Raw genomic sequence first — 15,526 nt, 5'->3', positions numbered from 1 at the left:
CATCGAGGCGTCTGACCTTCCTTAGAATTTGGGTTAGTTGGTTGCCCTATAACCTCAGCCGTGTGACAGGTTCAACTTAAGTTCCTCTGAAATTCATAGAGATATAAATGCCACACTCTCTCATTTTCTTATGACTAGTGGTGCATGCATTTTCAATATAATCACTACTCTTAAAGTTCTTCGAGCCAAGCTGTGCTTGATGACTCCCCCACGATAAAGAGGTCTCTGGTGTTGCTTCCAGTGTTAAAACTCCCAGAACACACACCCTGCCCCCTTGTGGAGCAGATTTCCAAGGGGTCCACTTCCTGTAGCTTTGTAAATGTTCTTGACCCTGAGCACAAAGGGGAACGATGCTTTGATTAGGTTCCTCGCTTGCTCTCTTTGGTCAACAATTACAGCATCTTCACTGGCCTCTGAATAGTCTGATTTGCGGCTCTAGTCATCTGATTAGTAACGAATGATCCATGCCTAATTTCCATATTAAATTATTAATTATCCATACCTCGTATCTGATGAACGCAGTTTCGTGCTGCAGAAATCCCATGTAATTGGAATCAAAGCACCTTTGATTTTAGTTGCGTTTGAATTAACTGACCTAATGAGATTGGTCTACTTGCTTACTGTTGTCCCCGTATGCCCCGCCCCCCTCCACCCTACCCCCCCTCCACCCCACCCCCCATACCCACTGATACCTGGGAGGTTGTACAGGCACCGTCTGTCATCAGGGAAAACATGCACAAGCCAGTCTTCTTCCTGGCTAATGAAGGATGTATTTGGAATCCAGATTTTGCTTCACTTATCCCTCAGCTTGTTTTTGGTAGTTCGGGGGCCCCAAAGCCCCCCTCCCTTGAGCTCTTTTTCTGCCTTTCCTAGCTAACAGCCCCACTCCCAGTTCCTGGTTCAACAGAGAACCCCTAGGGGCAGACGAGACTGTCTCTTGAGGGTATTGATAGTCTTTTAAGCAGAATACCTCATGCCTTGCTCAAGTTTGCGGCTCCATCCTGATGGGGGGGGGGGGCAGGGCAAAGGGCACAGCACATGGAAGGGATCTAGAACTCCATCGTGCCATGCACGGGTTCCCAGAATTGTGGAGCTAGACGGATGGAGTGTCCTGTTGTGCAGTTGCCAATTGTGTGGGTGAGAGGGCAGCAGCCAGAGGGAGGTCAGAGGGCGTGTCCAGGGTCCCTGAGCAAGTCTGGGGTGGACAGGGCTCTCCGTGGGTCTCAGTTCTCTCACAGTCGACGTCCTGCGCCCTGACAGTGGGGCCTGGCTATGGGCATCACACTACCACTAGTCTGTAAACAGGTCTAGAAATGAGGGTTTGGGCATCTGCTTTCCCACAGCATTGGACAGTCGTGGGCAATTGCTCCTGAAAGAACACATCCACCGTTTCCCTTTCCTAATAAAACGATGTCTAGGCCTTTGTAAGAGAAAATGATAAAATAAATGGTAGCAAGGTGCTTTGGTAGCTTGGCATCTTAGTCAAGTCAAATTCAACACAAGATTGTGACATATTTTCTGATTAGCATTAACAGAATTTTTAAAAGGTTACAAAAATCAGAACTGTTAACTGACAGAAGATGCACGTGCTGATATTATATCCATCCCAACTTTAATTCTCTGCTGTATCCCAGAAAGTCATTATGGCTTTATTATAATGACGTAATGCTGATTCCAAACAGAGTTAAAGGTCTTTTTCTTGTTTCATGTATCTGGTTTAATTTATCGAGCCATCGTAAACCAAATTACCCAAAGAAGCCTTAGCGATGGGCAAGGAGATAAAAGTTTCCCAAGAAGTCAATCAGTTATTGACTTGATGTGCTTTCTTATCTCAAAGATGCTTTATCTTTGTCTCTAAGAAAGATTTTTTTTTAATGGCCAAGGCAATTTCCTAAAGAAACTAGAGACCTGAAACGTAAACTCATCATTTAATCTCAAGTAACTTTTTAACCCTGCTAAAGAAGTAAGAACGATTCTGAGAATAAGTGGCTGGTCAATATTGTGACGAAACTCACAGCATTGACTAGCAGTATGAAACACTGCACACACACACACACACACACACACACACACACACACCTGCTAGAAGGGGCCTTTCCATCTTCACAAGTGGGCAGCTACACAGAGCAAGACGTATGCTACATACAGCTTTCTTCTCCCCTCTGGGTCCCTAAGGGGGATGGGAGTGGATCCCTGTGGCCAGGTGTTCTTGCAGGATGGAGAAGGAAGAGGAAATTGAGGGTCTGAAGTATTTCCAGATGAGCACGAATCTCCACAGTTTGTTTAGAGATGGCAAGGACGTTGTCATCCCAGCTTGAAGGGTATTTATCACAATTGTGACTAGAACCCATTTCCTAAGACAAACTTAACCTTAGACAAGCAGAAACTCACAGACAACAGTTTAGTGGTTACCAGAGGGTAAGGGGCGGAGAGGGGAGGTGGTAGAAGAGGGAAAAGGGGGTCAAATTTATGGTGACAAAAGGAAAACTGACTCTGGGTGGTGAACACACAACGCAACGTATAGATGATGGATTACAGAATTGTACACTTGAAACCTATGTAATGTTACTAACCATCATCACCCCAATGCATTCAATAAAAACAGAAATGTGCTATCAAAAAACACAAATGCAGTTTCACCTACACACACTGGAACAAATATTACACCCTACAGAAAACACGTTCCCTAGGCCTTGGCCTGTGGTTTGACAGTTCAGTTCACGGTGATGGCTCGTAGCTAAATAGCACAGCTCTACTTCTTCCTCTTCTCGAGACACTGGGTAGGAAGTCAAGCACTAGTGATCTTCTGTGGAATAAGGAGAGACTAACTCCAACCAAACCTTGCCCACCCGCATGGAAACTGCTTTCTGTTCTCTGTGACCCTGTGGTCATTCGTTTTGTGAAATGAAAACAAATCCTGACTTAGATAAGGGGGGACTTTTTTCAGAAAGGCTATTGCGACGGGGTAACGCTTGGAACTTGGGAACTGCCAGCATATCAAAACCCAACCGAAAGGGATTTTCTTTGTTGGAGGGGGGCGGGAGAGGAGTAAGTAACTCCCAGCAGAAGCTAAAGGGGAGGTTGGGTCTCCCTGTGGCCAGCCAGTCGTCCGACATGTCTGCTGGGGGGCAAATGGAGTTCACAGGCTTGTAGGGGGGAGGGAATCCCCGAAGACGAAACGGGGTGAGAAATGGGCAGGACATGAATATAGGCCTGTCGTCCTTCATTCACGAAGATGGTCTCCCAGCACATTGACTTCTTAAAGTGACCACATAAGCCACGTTCGCTTTCCCTGTAGTAGTTTTAGGTACGTAATTCGGTTAGTTCCTGTCACCGGGGCACCACGCTGGCCCCTCCAGCCCCTCCAGCACGTCCGCCCCTTCTGCCATCTCCCTGCTGCCCACTGAGCCACCTCCTCCAGGAGTGGCCTTCATGTCTCCTTCCCCTCCAGGCCTCTGCACTTGGCCTTCACTCTCCCAGAAGCACATCCCCACCCCTCTCCATCACCCTGCGCTTGTCTCACTCCTCTCGACGTAGAAGTCGTGCCCCCCAGTTAGGGTGCTGCTAGGTTTCATGGCACCCAAGCCTTGGAAGCTTTTCTGGAGCACGGCCAGGCCTGGCTTGTGTGTGTTTTTCTAGAGCGAGTCTGGGAGTGCAGGGCTACGTCTGTCCTCCTCTCATCTCTGTGCTCGGTATGCTGTGCACGCTCAGGCAATACGTGCTGGAGGAAGGAGAGGAGGGAAGGAGAGAAGAAAGAACATACATATGAGCAAAGTGTAAATTCCTGACAACTGGTCATCATAGCTGTGTGAACCGAAAACATACAGCGGGTGCAAAAAAAAAAAGTGTACGCATTTTAAGAAAGGAAAACTGTATTAAAATTGTAATACTCAATATATACCGATAACAAAAGACGAATACAACTCACGTGTGACTTCTGCAATTACAAGAGGTGCTCAAAGTGGTTCCCATCAGCATCCAGACACTTCTGATGACGGCGAACCACTGCTTGAGCAACGTTGACCAAAGTGTCCACTTGTATATATTGTTTTGGCACCCCTGGTATAAATAACACAAGAACCAATATTTTCTGGCATTTTGATTCATAGGGTGCACTTATGGCATATTCCAGAAAGCACCTAGTACCTTGATTTTCAACAGAGTTTAAAATGAAAGCAGTGTCCTTCCAGTTCAGGAAGCTGCCACCGAGCCGTTGAGCTTTTGCAGCTCCCACTGGAGTGACTGGCAGAGGCTCACAGGGGAGGGGAACCCTGTGGGTCACGCCCGCTGTCCTCATCCTGCGGCTCCCAAACGGGACCCCTCATCTCAGCTCCCGTCCCCTCTCCAACATTGCTCATGTTTGAGACTTCCTAGCCAGTGTCTTAGTAATGGCATCACCTCTTTCCCGGCTGCTGGGGTCAGGGAGCTGGGGTCACCCCTCCGTATCCTTCTCCTCCTTCCATGTGTCTTGTTAGTCACCCTCTCCCCTGGACGCCACCTCCTAAAAAGCCAGGGAGCTGACGGAGACAGGGGAGCTAGAGTCATAGCTGCGGACGATTCGGGGCCACGAAGTGTTTGGGGTGTGGGGGGAAGAGGAGGTGATGGCCAGATTTCCTATAGGCATAGATTACCCAGCGGGACTGAGTCACCGAGGCCAGTTTGGGCAGAGACAGTGAGGGCCCACCTGCAGGACCACAGCAGGGAGGAAAAGAGGGCCTGGATGGGATAAAGACTCAAGAGGTAAAACGGACAAAGCCTGACCCCCGGGAGGCGAGCGAGATGAAGATATTCTAAAGCCACCGGGGTGCTGGCCCACTGAGGTGGCCTGTGGTCCAGGGGTCTGGGAGGACCGGGACCTGAACGTGACTGTGGGCTCCTGGGGGTTCCCACCCTTCATGGGGGTTCCGTGGCCACGCGAGAGCCCACAGGGCCCAGCCTACAGCTCCTGTGCCCTCGGTCCTGTGCCCTCCGCTGGGCAGATGGAGACGCCTTCCCTCCACTCTCACGCCTCTTCTCCCCCGCGCCCTCTTCCCACTGGGCAGTACTGGCCTCCTTGCTCCGAAAGTGACCTCGCGTGACCCGGGATGGCCTGTCCCTCGTGGCCCCTCCTGAGTGCACTAGGGGCCCACACAGCCCTGCACACTGAGGGTGTGGGTGCAGGTGGGGGCTGAGGAGGGTGTGGGTGGGGGGTTCCTTCTCCCGGAGTCCAGTGAATGCACACTCCCTCTTTCCCCGTCTACTGTGGCCTGTTAACGGAATTAAACAAGGCTGCCTTGGTGAGCTGCAGTCATTGCCCTCTAATCCAAGAAAATGAAACTCAGGAACAACCAATCACAAAGCGGCAAATGGGCTGTCCCAAATATGGCAGCCGCATGAGCTACAGCCAGTCGGATCCTTTCCTTGCTTTGCTTCTGCGTCTCCTCTATAAAATCCTCTCCCCAGCTCCTGTCGGTGAAGCTCTCCTAACCACCATTGGTCTGGCCCAATCTGATTCGAATCAATGTTTGCTCAGATACACTCTTGAAATGTTGACTGTGCCTCAGTTTATCTTTGAACAGCCCCTACAGGGCATTTAAGGAAAATGGTCTAGTCTGGATGCCATGAGGAAAAGAGACATGCTTATACCTTTAAAGAAATGTTGGAATATCAGTGAAATACAGATGGGGAATGTTGCTTCTGGTTATAAATAGTTTCAAAGTATGCAAGAGGCAAAAGGCTAATAAGATCATTTAAATTACGTCTGTGTGTTATTCGGTATTTCCCATGAGTCTCTTCATTCTCTTTAACTTCATTCTTAAGCCACCTGGGCTTTAATCAACCTCACTCCCCGTCACTGCAGTGGGGGGAGTAAGCTAAGTAGCCATGGGACGGAACCTTGGGACGGAACCTTGGGAGTCAGAAAACCAGCAGAAGCATGAAAAGTGGACAAACAGTAGAATGCTTTTCTTCCCTCAGTTGAACAAAAGGAGCAACAATATAGAATCAGTTTCAATGGCAAAAGGGTATTTTTACACCTGTTAAATACCTGAGAATGCTTCATATTGTCTACAGACAAATAACTTACTTATTTGGGTCATGGAGGCCCTCTGGGCCCCAGGGATGAATTGAGGGATGAATTTCTCAGTTGACAGAAATAAAACCAAATATGAGATAAGCAGTCATACAAGACAGCAAAATGGATGGTGTCTTCCTGCCTTCCCTGACCGGGTGACTTCCTCCCCTACGTTCTAGAACCTTCCAGGCGTGAGCCCACCTGACACCACAGGAGGGTTCTCGTGGCCAGCTCCTCAGGGCTCCACCTGCTTCCGTCTCGATTCTAGGCCAGTCCTCACCCCACAGATGAGGAATGGGGCCCAGGGCAGTGAGTCGGCACGCAGAGCCACATACCCACGAGTAGAGAGGGGCCGGAGTCTTCCTGTGGTGTAGTGGGGGGGTGACGCAAAGGGGACTGGAGAGCTTTGTGTTGGGGGCCAGCTTCTATCGTAGGCGTGTAGAGGCGGACGGTGGGATGGAGTTGGCATCGCATAATGAGCCCCCGCAGAACCAGGGTTTGGTCTAAAGCAGCCCCACCGTTTAGCACCCTCCTGGGCCCTTCTGCTCAGTCCGTCGCTGGGCAGGACTCTGCCTTCCTGGTCACAGTTGACTGACCCAGGAGTGGACACCTGCCCAAGCTGGGAACCAGAGAGAGCTCGGCCAGTGGCTCAGAACCAGTGCCAGATGCCCACCTGGGAGCTGGTCTGTGGAGAGAACAGGACGCCACCACAGCCGGCATGGTGGCGAGGCAGAGGGGGGCTGGAGAGAGAGGGGGGCAGGCCAGGCAAGGAGCAGAGGTTTTATCCCCTGCCGCCAGCATCCCTTCGCAGGGATTAAGCTGGGAGGGACAGGACGCAGGTCCTCTGGTGGCTTTTGGAGCACGCACAGCTCGTGGGCAGGAGTGGAGCCTGGGAGCTGGGAGGCCACTGGTCCAGCAAGAGGTGGAGGCTCGGCGGGGGCTGGCGCAGCTGGAGCAGAGAACAGAGCCCTGGTGAGCTTTGTAGCTGTATTGACAGGCACCGAGGAGGGGCCTTCAGCTCCTAAGCAAAGGAGGTACACGAGGGATCTTCCATGAGCGCAAACACTCTTTATCTCCTCGGGGAATTATTATTTCTGTGTTAGAAGATACAGACAGTAATTGCAGCCCATCGCAGCCAGCTGAGGTAGCTGTATTGACAGGCACGGAGGAGGTGCGCAGGGCGAGTGGGACCGAGGATGACACTAAGGTTTTGGCTCCCCCAACCACACCGATGGCATTGCCGTTAAACAAGAACAAAGAGCATTCTAGAAGGGAAGGGGTCCTGTGTTCCTATTATCCTCTCTGCTCTTCCTCTGCCTTCTCCCCAGGGGTGGGGCTCCCACTTGTTTTCTCTCTTGTGTACCCGCTGGCCTGTGCCCCCCTGGGGTACAGACCCCTGTACAATGACAGTAGCCTGAGCCCTCGTGTCTCTCACGGGCTCTTCACCGCTGACCACCCTCTGTTCAGAGGGCCGCGTCGCCGCTCTCCCTGGAGTTCGGTGCGGAGGTGCCAAGTGGAGGAGACTGGATTAATACGGTGCTTACCCAGGTAATGACTCAATCGATGAACATCCTGCATAGTCAGAGCTAAATCAATAAATAACGACGGGGCAGTAATTTACTGTTTTGATCTAATTCCCAAAGTCCAGATTGGTCCCTGGCCTTGTGACTGTGGATTAATAGGGCCAACTAGTCAATTCTTTTAATGCTGAGATTTTCTTGTAAGTGGCTCCAACCTCAGTGGCCTTCAGCTCCTAAGCAAAGGAGGTACACAAGGGATCTTCCATGCGCGCAGACACGCTGCTGCTCTTTATCTCCTCGAGGAATTATTATTTCTGTGTTAGAAGATGCAGACAGTAATTGCAGCCCATCGCAGCCAGCTGAGGTGTGCCCTGGTGTGCCGCACGTGGGCCGTTTGCACACCTTGGTCACCGCTGGTTTCTAGACCACACTACTGAGAGCGTTTGAACAAAGATTCTACACGGCTTTCCAGTAAACACAGCATAACGTCTAACACTGCCAACCAAGTCTGGTCATATTTTCTTCCTTTTTTTTTTTTAATTTACTTGCAAGCCATTCCCTGTGAAAACACAGAAAACATCGCATGGCCCACTGTCATTCGCACCAATGGCAGATGACATTGAAGCCCCTGAGATGTTTTAGCAGCACCCAGTCACCTCCTCCGTGGGCCTTGTGGCCCATGCTCTACACAGCTCCTTCCCTGGTGACTTGAATCCTTAGGTGTCACCGTCCGTCACTGCCTCCTGCTGTGCCACACGCAATCTCCTCCTTAAGGAACGTGCGCTGCTTGGGCAGTTTCTCTAACCTTCTGGTCACTTTCAGTTCTTGACATTGACTTTTGTTCCATTCAAAGCTGCAGTCCATGTGCAGTTTAGATGCCCCTTCTGTGGAGGGGACTGTGGTTCCTCTTTACTCTTTGCGTCCTGGCCTCTGTGGGGTGAGGTCTGGGACACTTCCATCCCGACCCCGTGGGTCTAGTCCCTCTGGGTAAAGGGCAGGGGAGGCTCTGAGGGAGGTCGCCTTGTTCTTCTCCTGCCTGCGCTTGGTCAGTCCCGTGGAGCTGGTGTGGCTGGTTTACTCTGGGGTCCACTTCACCCCGTCCTCTCCCTTACTCAGAGGGTCGCTCCCATCTTGACAGCAGTCTGTGCCCCTTTCTCTGTGGTTTGCCCGGAGCCCTGGGGATGCCAAGCCCCTTACTAGGCACAAATAGTTTTCTTGACCTTAAAACTTGATGGAACTATAAGTAAATCTGTAGTCTATGAATTCAAATTATTTACACAGATTAGAGTTTAGGCAATTTACATCCATCCACGAAAGGCTAAAAGCTTTTGCTGCAAAGGGCAGAAAACAGGCTTTGAATGACCACAGAAGGTACAGTTCTGGAGGGTGTAAATTTCCTCCTGGGTCCTTGCTCAAAGTTAAAAGTGCCATTGAATAAACAACACAAATCATGTGAGGAGCGAACCTGTCCTCTGGTGGGAGGGTTTGGGTTATGGATGGTGCCTGCGAGGGCAACGCAAGGCCAGAATTGGCTTCAATTTGCAGAGCTCCTACATGGGATGTTTGCGTCTTGAAATTACACCTCTCACAGATTCCCCATGAATCACTTACCTTCTCCATAGGACAGCCTAATTTTAGCTCTTTTTGTACCATCAGTATTCAAGCTAGCTACCCAGACCTATAAGAACTGCTTTCTGCAGAGACAAATTAAACGGCCTGGGATCTGTTCCAGGGCAAGCTCTTTGCTCGAGAAATTTTATGGAAACTAGAAGTCACAAATTTTACACACACATACACAGATCATACTACCAACTAGAGTTTTGCACAGAGTTTTTGTAGAGTCTTGCTTATGCATTACTTTATTTAAAGCTGGTAGGGGTATTTTCCTCTGTGTGTGGTTGGAAATTGGAAATTAAGCATATCGTTTTCTTCTGGTCTGAATTTAAAAATCAGGAGAGAACCATGAAATATTTTATACATTTTCAGACAAATATTTACCTATTTGGAATGAGATATTCTATAGAGAACGCAGAAGACTCTTCTCAGCTCTTGATGTGCTCTCGAGATGGAGGTGGAATATACTGTCAGGATTTGTGGGGGCTCTGAGGTTTTTACCCACTTTCCAGACAACAAACCAGGTGTTACGTTCACTGTTCCTTCCCTGGCAGAAGACGTGAGACACTTTGTTTAGAGACAAGAGACTTTATTACTTACGACAAATGCAGGAGCCGGAGCTTCGTGTTGGGTTGTGTCAATTCCCCATGGCCCCCGAGTCTCCGGGCGTGACGTACAAGGCCCCCCATGGTGCCTGCACAGGTGGCGGCTACATTACAAGAGAGGAACACTGAGCTGGGGGGGGGGGTCTGCTGCCTTCGTAGTAAACCGGGACTTCGTGTAGGGGCGGTGATGCTACCTCTTTCTTCAAGGTTTCCCATTGCAAGCGCAACCCTGGGAACTGGGCCCGGTGAAGAGAAGGCCTACCGCAGTTGTTGGCATGTCCAGCAGGGACTCGCAGGCAGCTCCCAGTGCACATCTGCCTTACATGGCCTTACATGTCAGGGAGCAGTCCGCCACCATCGTCTAACGTCGTGAGGCAGCAGAGAAAAAACGGTGCAGGTTGCCCTGGGAGTTCAAAGGAAGGAAAATCCCTTGCGATGTGAGCCGTGTGAGAAGAGGACACTGAAGGAAATGAGATTCCACCTGGGCCTCAAAAATGGAACCACATCTGGATCTGAGAGGCGGAGGCGGGTAAGAAATAACTTTGCTCAGAGAGCCCTTTGAAAGACTCCGCCGCGTAGGGCGAGTTAGCAGAAGCAGAGAGAGAGGTTGGGAAGCTGGGGAAGCTGTCCAGGTGTGTGTGTTACTGAAGATTTGAGCTGCATTGTTCCCGATGTGGAAAGCGAGGGACAGATGGAAAAGAAACACAGAGAGTGCTTCGGTTCGGGCTGGTGATGGAAGACCATGTGTCCAGGATTTGGTGCTACTCATATGTTTGCTTCAGGCTCAGCGCAGACCAGTCTGCTTATGAGTGCATGTCGTGTAGGAGGTTTCAACTCTGGAAGTCGTGGAGCGTGGCCCTCCCCCACCTTGAATATGGCAGGGGTTGGTGACAGGCATGGTCTCCGGCATCTTACCTCGTCTAACATCCTGTTTTCCCACATTTAAGTCCTGTTGCTGCCATGAGAGACCCACAAAGATAGTGTCATTGTGTCATGTAAGTGGAAAGCTTCAGTCGGACAATTCAAATAAAGCCCTGCCGCAGCCCTAGTAATTACAACACACAATTACTATTGGCCTTTGGTTCCATCACTTATTTTTTATGCTACGTGCCTTTTCTTATTTCCCATTGTTATACCTTGGCTGACTGTTCTCCTATGAGATCTCTTTTTGATTTAAAAAAAAAAAAAGTAAAAAAACAAACAAACTGGTGAATGAACTAATAGAAGTGAATATAAGACCATTTGCCCCCTGGACAACAATATTTCTGGCAACCGAAGGAATCAAAATCCTGAATTTTTAATGTTTCTTAATGTGTCATTTCTCACGGCTGTCACCTTTCTCTGTACATTGTGCTATTAATATTCAGAATTGGGCTGGAGGGAATTATAAAAGAATTCTTCGTTTGTAGGTTTACCTAAGTAAAATCATTTTCCCCTCTTGTTTTTGTTTTATACATGATTTGTTGTATATATGATTTCCATAATTTTCTCATCATAAGTGTGCGCAATGGCTAGCACCAAGACTCAGGATCACAGTGAAAGACCTGCCTCGTTTTCCCACTTGTCACTTTGACCCTGTGAAGAGACTTTATAGAATGTGGATTTCAGAGCTGGCAGAGAACTCTCTGATAAAGCCGTCAGGAGGCAAGGGTAAAGGCATTATTTATATCAGAAAGAGAATTCCGAGGAAACACATAAACACAATTCCAGGCAGTGTGCAGTTACCCAGAGAAAACCCAAGCATTTAAACAGCTGGAAAAAGAACAAAACAGCGTTTCTGGCGTGTGTTGGAAATGAGGACCCTCCAGGAGACCTGAGATGTAAAGCAGTGTGACTCTCCTTGTGCATATTCAGACAAAAGCCTATGGTTTGGGTTTCTTTTCTGTTTTATTTGGTTGCAAATGAGCGTATGTGCAAAATTCATGTATTTTCAGAAGGGCGTTCATTTCAATGTCCCTGGACTGTGGTCAGTAGACTGAAATTTCTAGATTGAGGACACAGTAAAGGTAGTTTTTATATTTTTAATGATGATACAATAAGAGGTGCCATTATGTTAGTTGTGATTTTGAATTGCTCCCTAAAGATAGAAATATATAATTAAGATTTCCACATACTGTCTCCGGTGATTTTCCTGTGTATGTTTAAGGTGAGAATGGTGAGTTCATCCAAGAATGCCCTCTTCTCAAGGGCGTCTGGTGGGTCTGGAGACGGGAATGAGAACCCAGAGCCATCGGATACACCAAGGGCGTCCCCAAGGTGAAGGCACAGCTTGACCCTATAGAGACACCCCTGCTACTCACCTCCAGTCCCGCCTTCCGCCCTGAGCTTCAGACCCACATTTCCAGCCAATCAGTAGCATATCGGCGGGACAGGCCCTAGCAACTCTGCCTCTCTGTGTCCCAGACCCCATGGGTCATTCTCCTTTTATGGCTGCTGCTCGTCCACAGCCGCTGGCACAGCTGTGGCATCTCATGCTCCCAATCCCCGTGTGTATCTTCAAATCATCTCCCAGCCGTTCTCCTGCATCCCAGCTGCCCCAGTCAGTAGCTGCTCCCTGTTGGTTTCAGCCTCCATGTGCTGTCACTCCCAGTTTCCCTGCTTCCGCCCCGTGCTCTGGAGGATCCTCTCTGAGCAGTGTCTAACTGGTCAACCCCATTCCCAGCCTGTCCCTTTAGCAGGTGTTGACTGAGCACTGACTCCATCCCATTTTCTTTGCTGGAAGATTTAGAATAATGTTATGGCCTTCAGTGAAATCTTATTCATACACAAATGTAAAAAGGCCCTGGAAAAGGCATGTTCCTCAATCCTTTGTGAAAACAGGTTGTGTTCTCTCTTTCCCAACATTGCATATCTTCAGAGGTGCCTCACCACCTACAAAGCAAAACCCAGTCTCCGTAGCCCCTCTCCAACCCACCCGTGCCGTTGTTCCCACAATGGGCGCCCATCCCGCCCCATCTTTCGTGGCTGCAGGAGCACGAAGGACACGTGAGATGGCCATAGTCGCCTTGGACAGGACACTCCAGGCAATTGTCTGAGCCCTGCTGCAGCCACTTAGAAAACTGAACCCAGAAAGCCACCAAGAGCTTCTGTCCAAGATGCAGTTACAGAGACTAGGTCTCACCCAGATTCAACACCCCTATAGAAAACAACCTAACCCAAAAAAAAAACAAAAAAACACAAAATATGAAGACAGTGACCATCCAGCAATGAAGGACAGTGATCCCTGAAATATGGTCAACAAATGAGGCGAACCCTGTAATGGCCCCAACTTACTGCCTTGAGAGGGGGTCCAGGTCACAGGACAAGGAAGGGGGACTCAGGAGGGTCCCCAAAGATTCCCTGCGTTTGGAGACGGAGCTGAGAATCCGAGGGTGGCAAAGGCCTGGAGACCAGAGTTCTCAGGAGAGAGAGGACTGTACCAAGAGAGGACCCTTGGAGTATTCAGCTGAATCCCGATTCGCCCATGCACATGAAGAAACTACTTGAGTTTTGGAAAAGAACCATCCCAAACCTTAGAGATAACAGTGTGTGGTGCTCACACACGTCTGGGTGTACGACCTGTTCACACATTGTTCAAGGGCTCGGAACAATCTTACCTCTAGGAGAATAATTAGCCCCAGACCGAGCCCTGCTTCAGTTGCACCTTACGCATCTTAAAAGCAAGACTTCGTTCTCTGTCTTCACACTGGCACTGGGCTGGATAACCTTAGGAATGTGTTTATGTTTTGTTAACTCTGTTTTCTGTAATATTATCATAATAACATGTCTTTGGGCCATTGTACAAGGTGGCCTTGAGGACAAACGAGCAAGTTCTGAGGAATGGGATTGAACCATGACTTCTGTAGTCATATGCAATTTATAGGAGATTGGGGGACTTTCTGAAAGGATGCTATAGATTAGAATGCATGGGCTCACGTATACATGAGCAAGCCCCGGGATTGCTGCCAGACCAAGCAGTCGTTTGGATACATCCACAATGCATGTATAATGAGGAAATATTACACAACGAGTATTTCTCACCTCTTCTTGAGGATTTGTCAACGCCTTGATCATATCATTAAAACTAACCTCATTAAACTATAGTGTTTTGGTGAAAGATGCATTTTTCCTGATAGCATTTTTGGTATTTTTTATATTTGTGTATGAATAAGATTTCATTGAAGGACGTAACATTAGTCTAAATCTTTGGTCATTTTTGTGAATCATGGTTATTTTCTTCCTATTTCTGGCATGGATTTGAGAGTAAATTTCCTAAAGAAGAATGAATTGCACTTGGACAGATAAAACTCCATGAAGTAAGTATGCCTTCTAAGGTAGAGCACAAGACAAAGATATATGTTCTCACCATCTTATTCATCTTATTCTTATTTGTAGTTCTTGAAGTTCTAGCTAGTGCTATAAGACAAGAAAAAGAAATAAAAGACATACAAATTGGAAAGAAATAAAATACTTGGATGAATCTTAAGGAATTAAGCTGAGTGAAAACAGCTAATTCTGTATGATTCCACTTGTATACCACTGTTGAGATGACAAAATTATAAAAATGGAGACTGAAAATGTTGACAGGGGTTGGGAAAGGGAGAATGAATGGGGAACAGAGAGAGAGAGGTGGGTGTATCTATAAAATGGCAGCAAAGTGTGTATGTGTGTGGGGGGTGTCCTTGGGTTGTGTTTGTCTCTTGACTGTATAATTGTCAATCCTAGCTATGATACCGTGCTATAGTTTTGCGAGATTCTAACACTGGGGGGAAAGTGAGTTGAAGTACACAGGATCTCTCTGTATTATTTCTTATAACTGCGTGTCGATCTACAGTTATCTCAAGATAAAAAGTACAATTTAAAAACTTCGTATTTTATTAAATACTTGCCCAAATTCAAGTTCTATTTTGTGATGGATAAAGATTGCCTGCCTACTTAAGTGTTGACCATTTCAAAATTTCCTTAGACAGTAACTACCTAATAATTACCAAAATTGTAAAATACGTCATTTAGTATCTCAGAATAATTTAACCAGCACTGCAAAAAAAAAATAAACAAATGTGTCTCTATTAAAGACCAGGGTTTTTGTTTTGTTTTGTTTTGTTTTCACTTACTGGATTACTGGTTTTTTATAAAAGCAGATAAGTCAGGAACAGCCAGATGGGAGAGATGCAGAGAGCAAGTTGTGTGTGCAGAGTGGGGGGGGGGGGGTTACAGACTTCTGTGCCCTCCCCAGGCCCATCACTCTACTCGACGTTGCCATATTCATTCACCCGGAAGCTCTCTGAACCTAGGTTTTGGTGTTTTTATGGAGACTTCGATACATAGGCATGTAAAGGTCAGATTTAATGATGGGGAAAAAAATTTAAAATCTCAAAGCCTCCATTAAGTGGAGGCAGCCGGTCACACTGATTCTGGACCCTGACAGCAATGCTGAGATCCCGCCCCCTGGGTTGCAGGGTGAGGCTGACCTTCTCCTTCGTCTTTTCTCGCAGGATCTCCTGTTCAGCGTGTGCGCCCTCAACGTCCTGTCCACCATCGTGTGTGCGTTGGCCACCGCCATGTGCTGCATGCAGATGGTCTCCTCTGACGTCCTGCAGATGGTGAGTGGCCCTCCTCCCAGAGCACACGCCACGTGGCGGACCTGAGCCCTTCCTCTGCCAGCCGGTAGAACCATGAGAGTGGGCACTTCTGGCTCCAACCAGAAGCCCTGAGGACGATAGTCCCATGGGGGCCGGGGGCTTCGTGACCCTTGG

At 48.3% G+C, this 15,526-nt stretch overlaps 1 protein-coding gene across 3 annotated transcripts in view; it reads left to right on the top strand.

Annotated features, from left to right (window-relative positions):
• ENTREP2 (endosomal transmembrane epsin interactor 2) overlaps nucleotides 1-15,526 on the top strand; it is a 260,590-nt gene that overhangs the window by 224,382 nt on the left and 20,682 nt on the right. For all 3 annotated transcript variants that reach the window (XM_074317911.2, XM_074317912.2, XM_074317910.2), the window contains one exon: nucleotides 15,266-15,373. In XM_074317911.2, the coding sequence (XP_074174012.2) occupies nucleotides 15,266-15,373 (108 nt within the window). The remainder of the gene's footprint in view (nucleotides 1-15,265; nucleotides 15,374-15,526) is intronic.

This window comes from Rhinolophus sinicus, chromosome 13 (genome assembly GCF_057876585.1).
Source record: "Rhinolophus sinicus isolate RSI-liver-muscle chromosome 13, RSI-T2T, whole genome shotgun sequence".
Lineage (NCBI taxonomy): Eukaryota > Metazoa > Chordata > Mammalia > Chiroptera > Rhinolophidae > Rhinolophus > Rhinolophus sinicus.
Note: the sequence above shows the minus strand (reverse complement) of the source record. Positions and strands in the feature narration are given on the sequence as shown.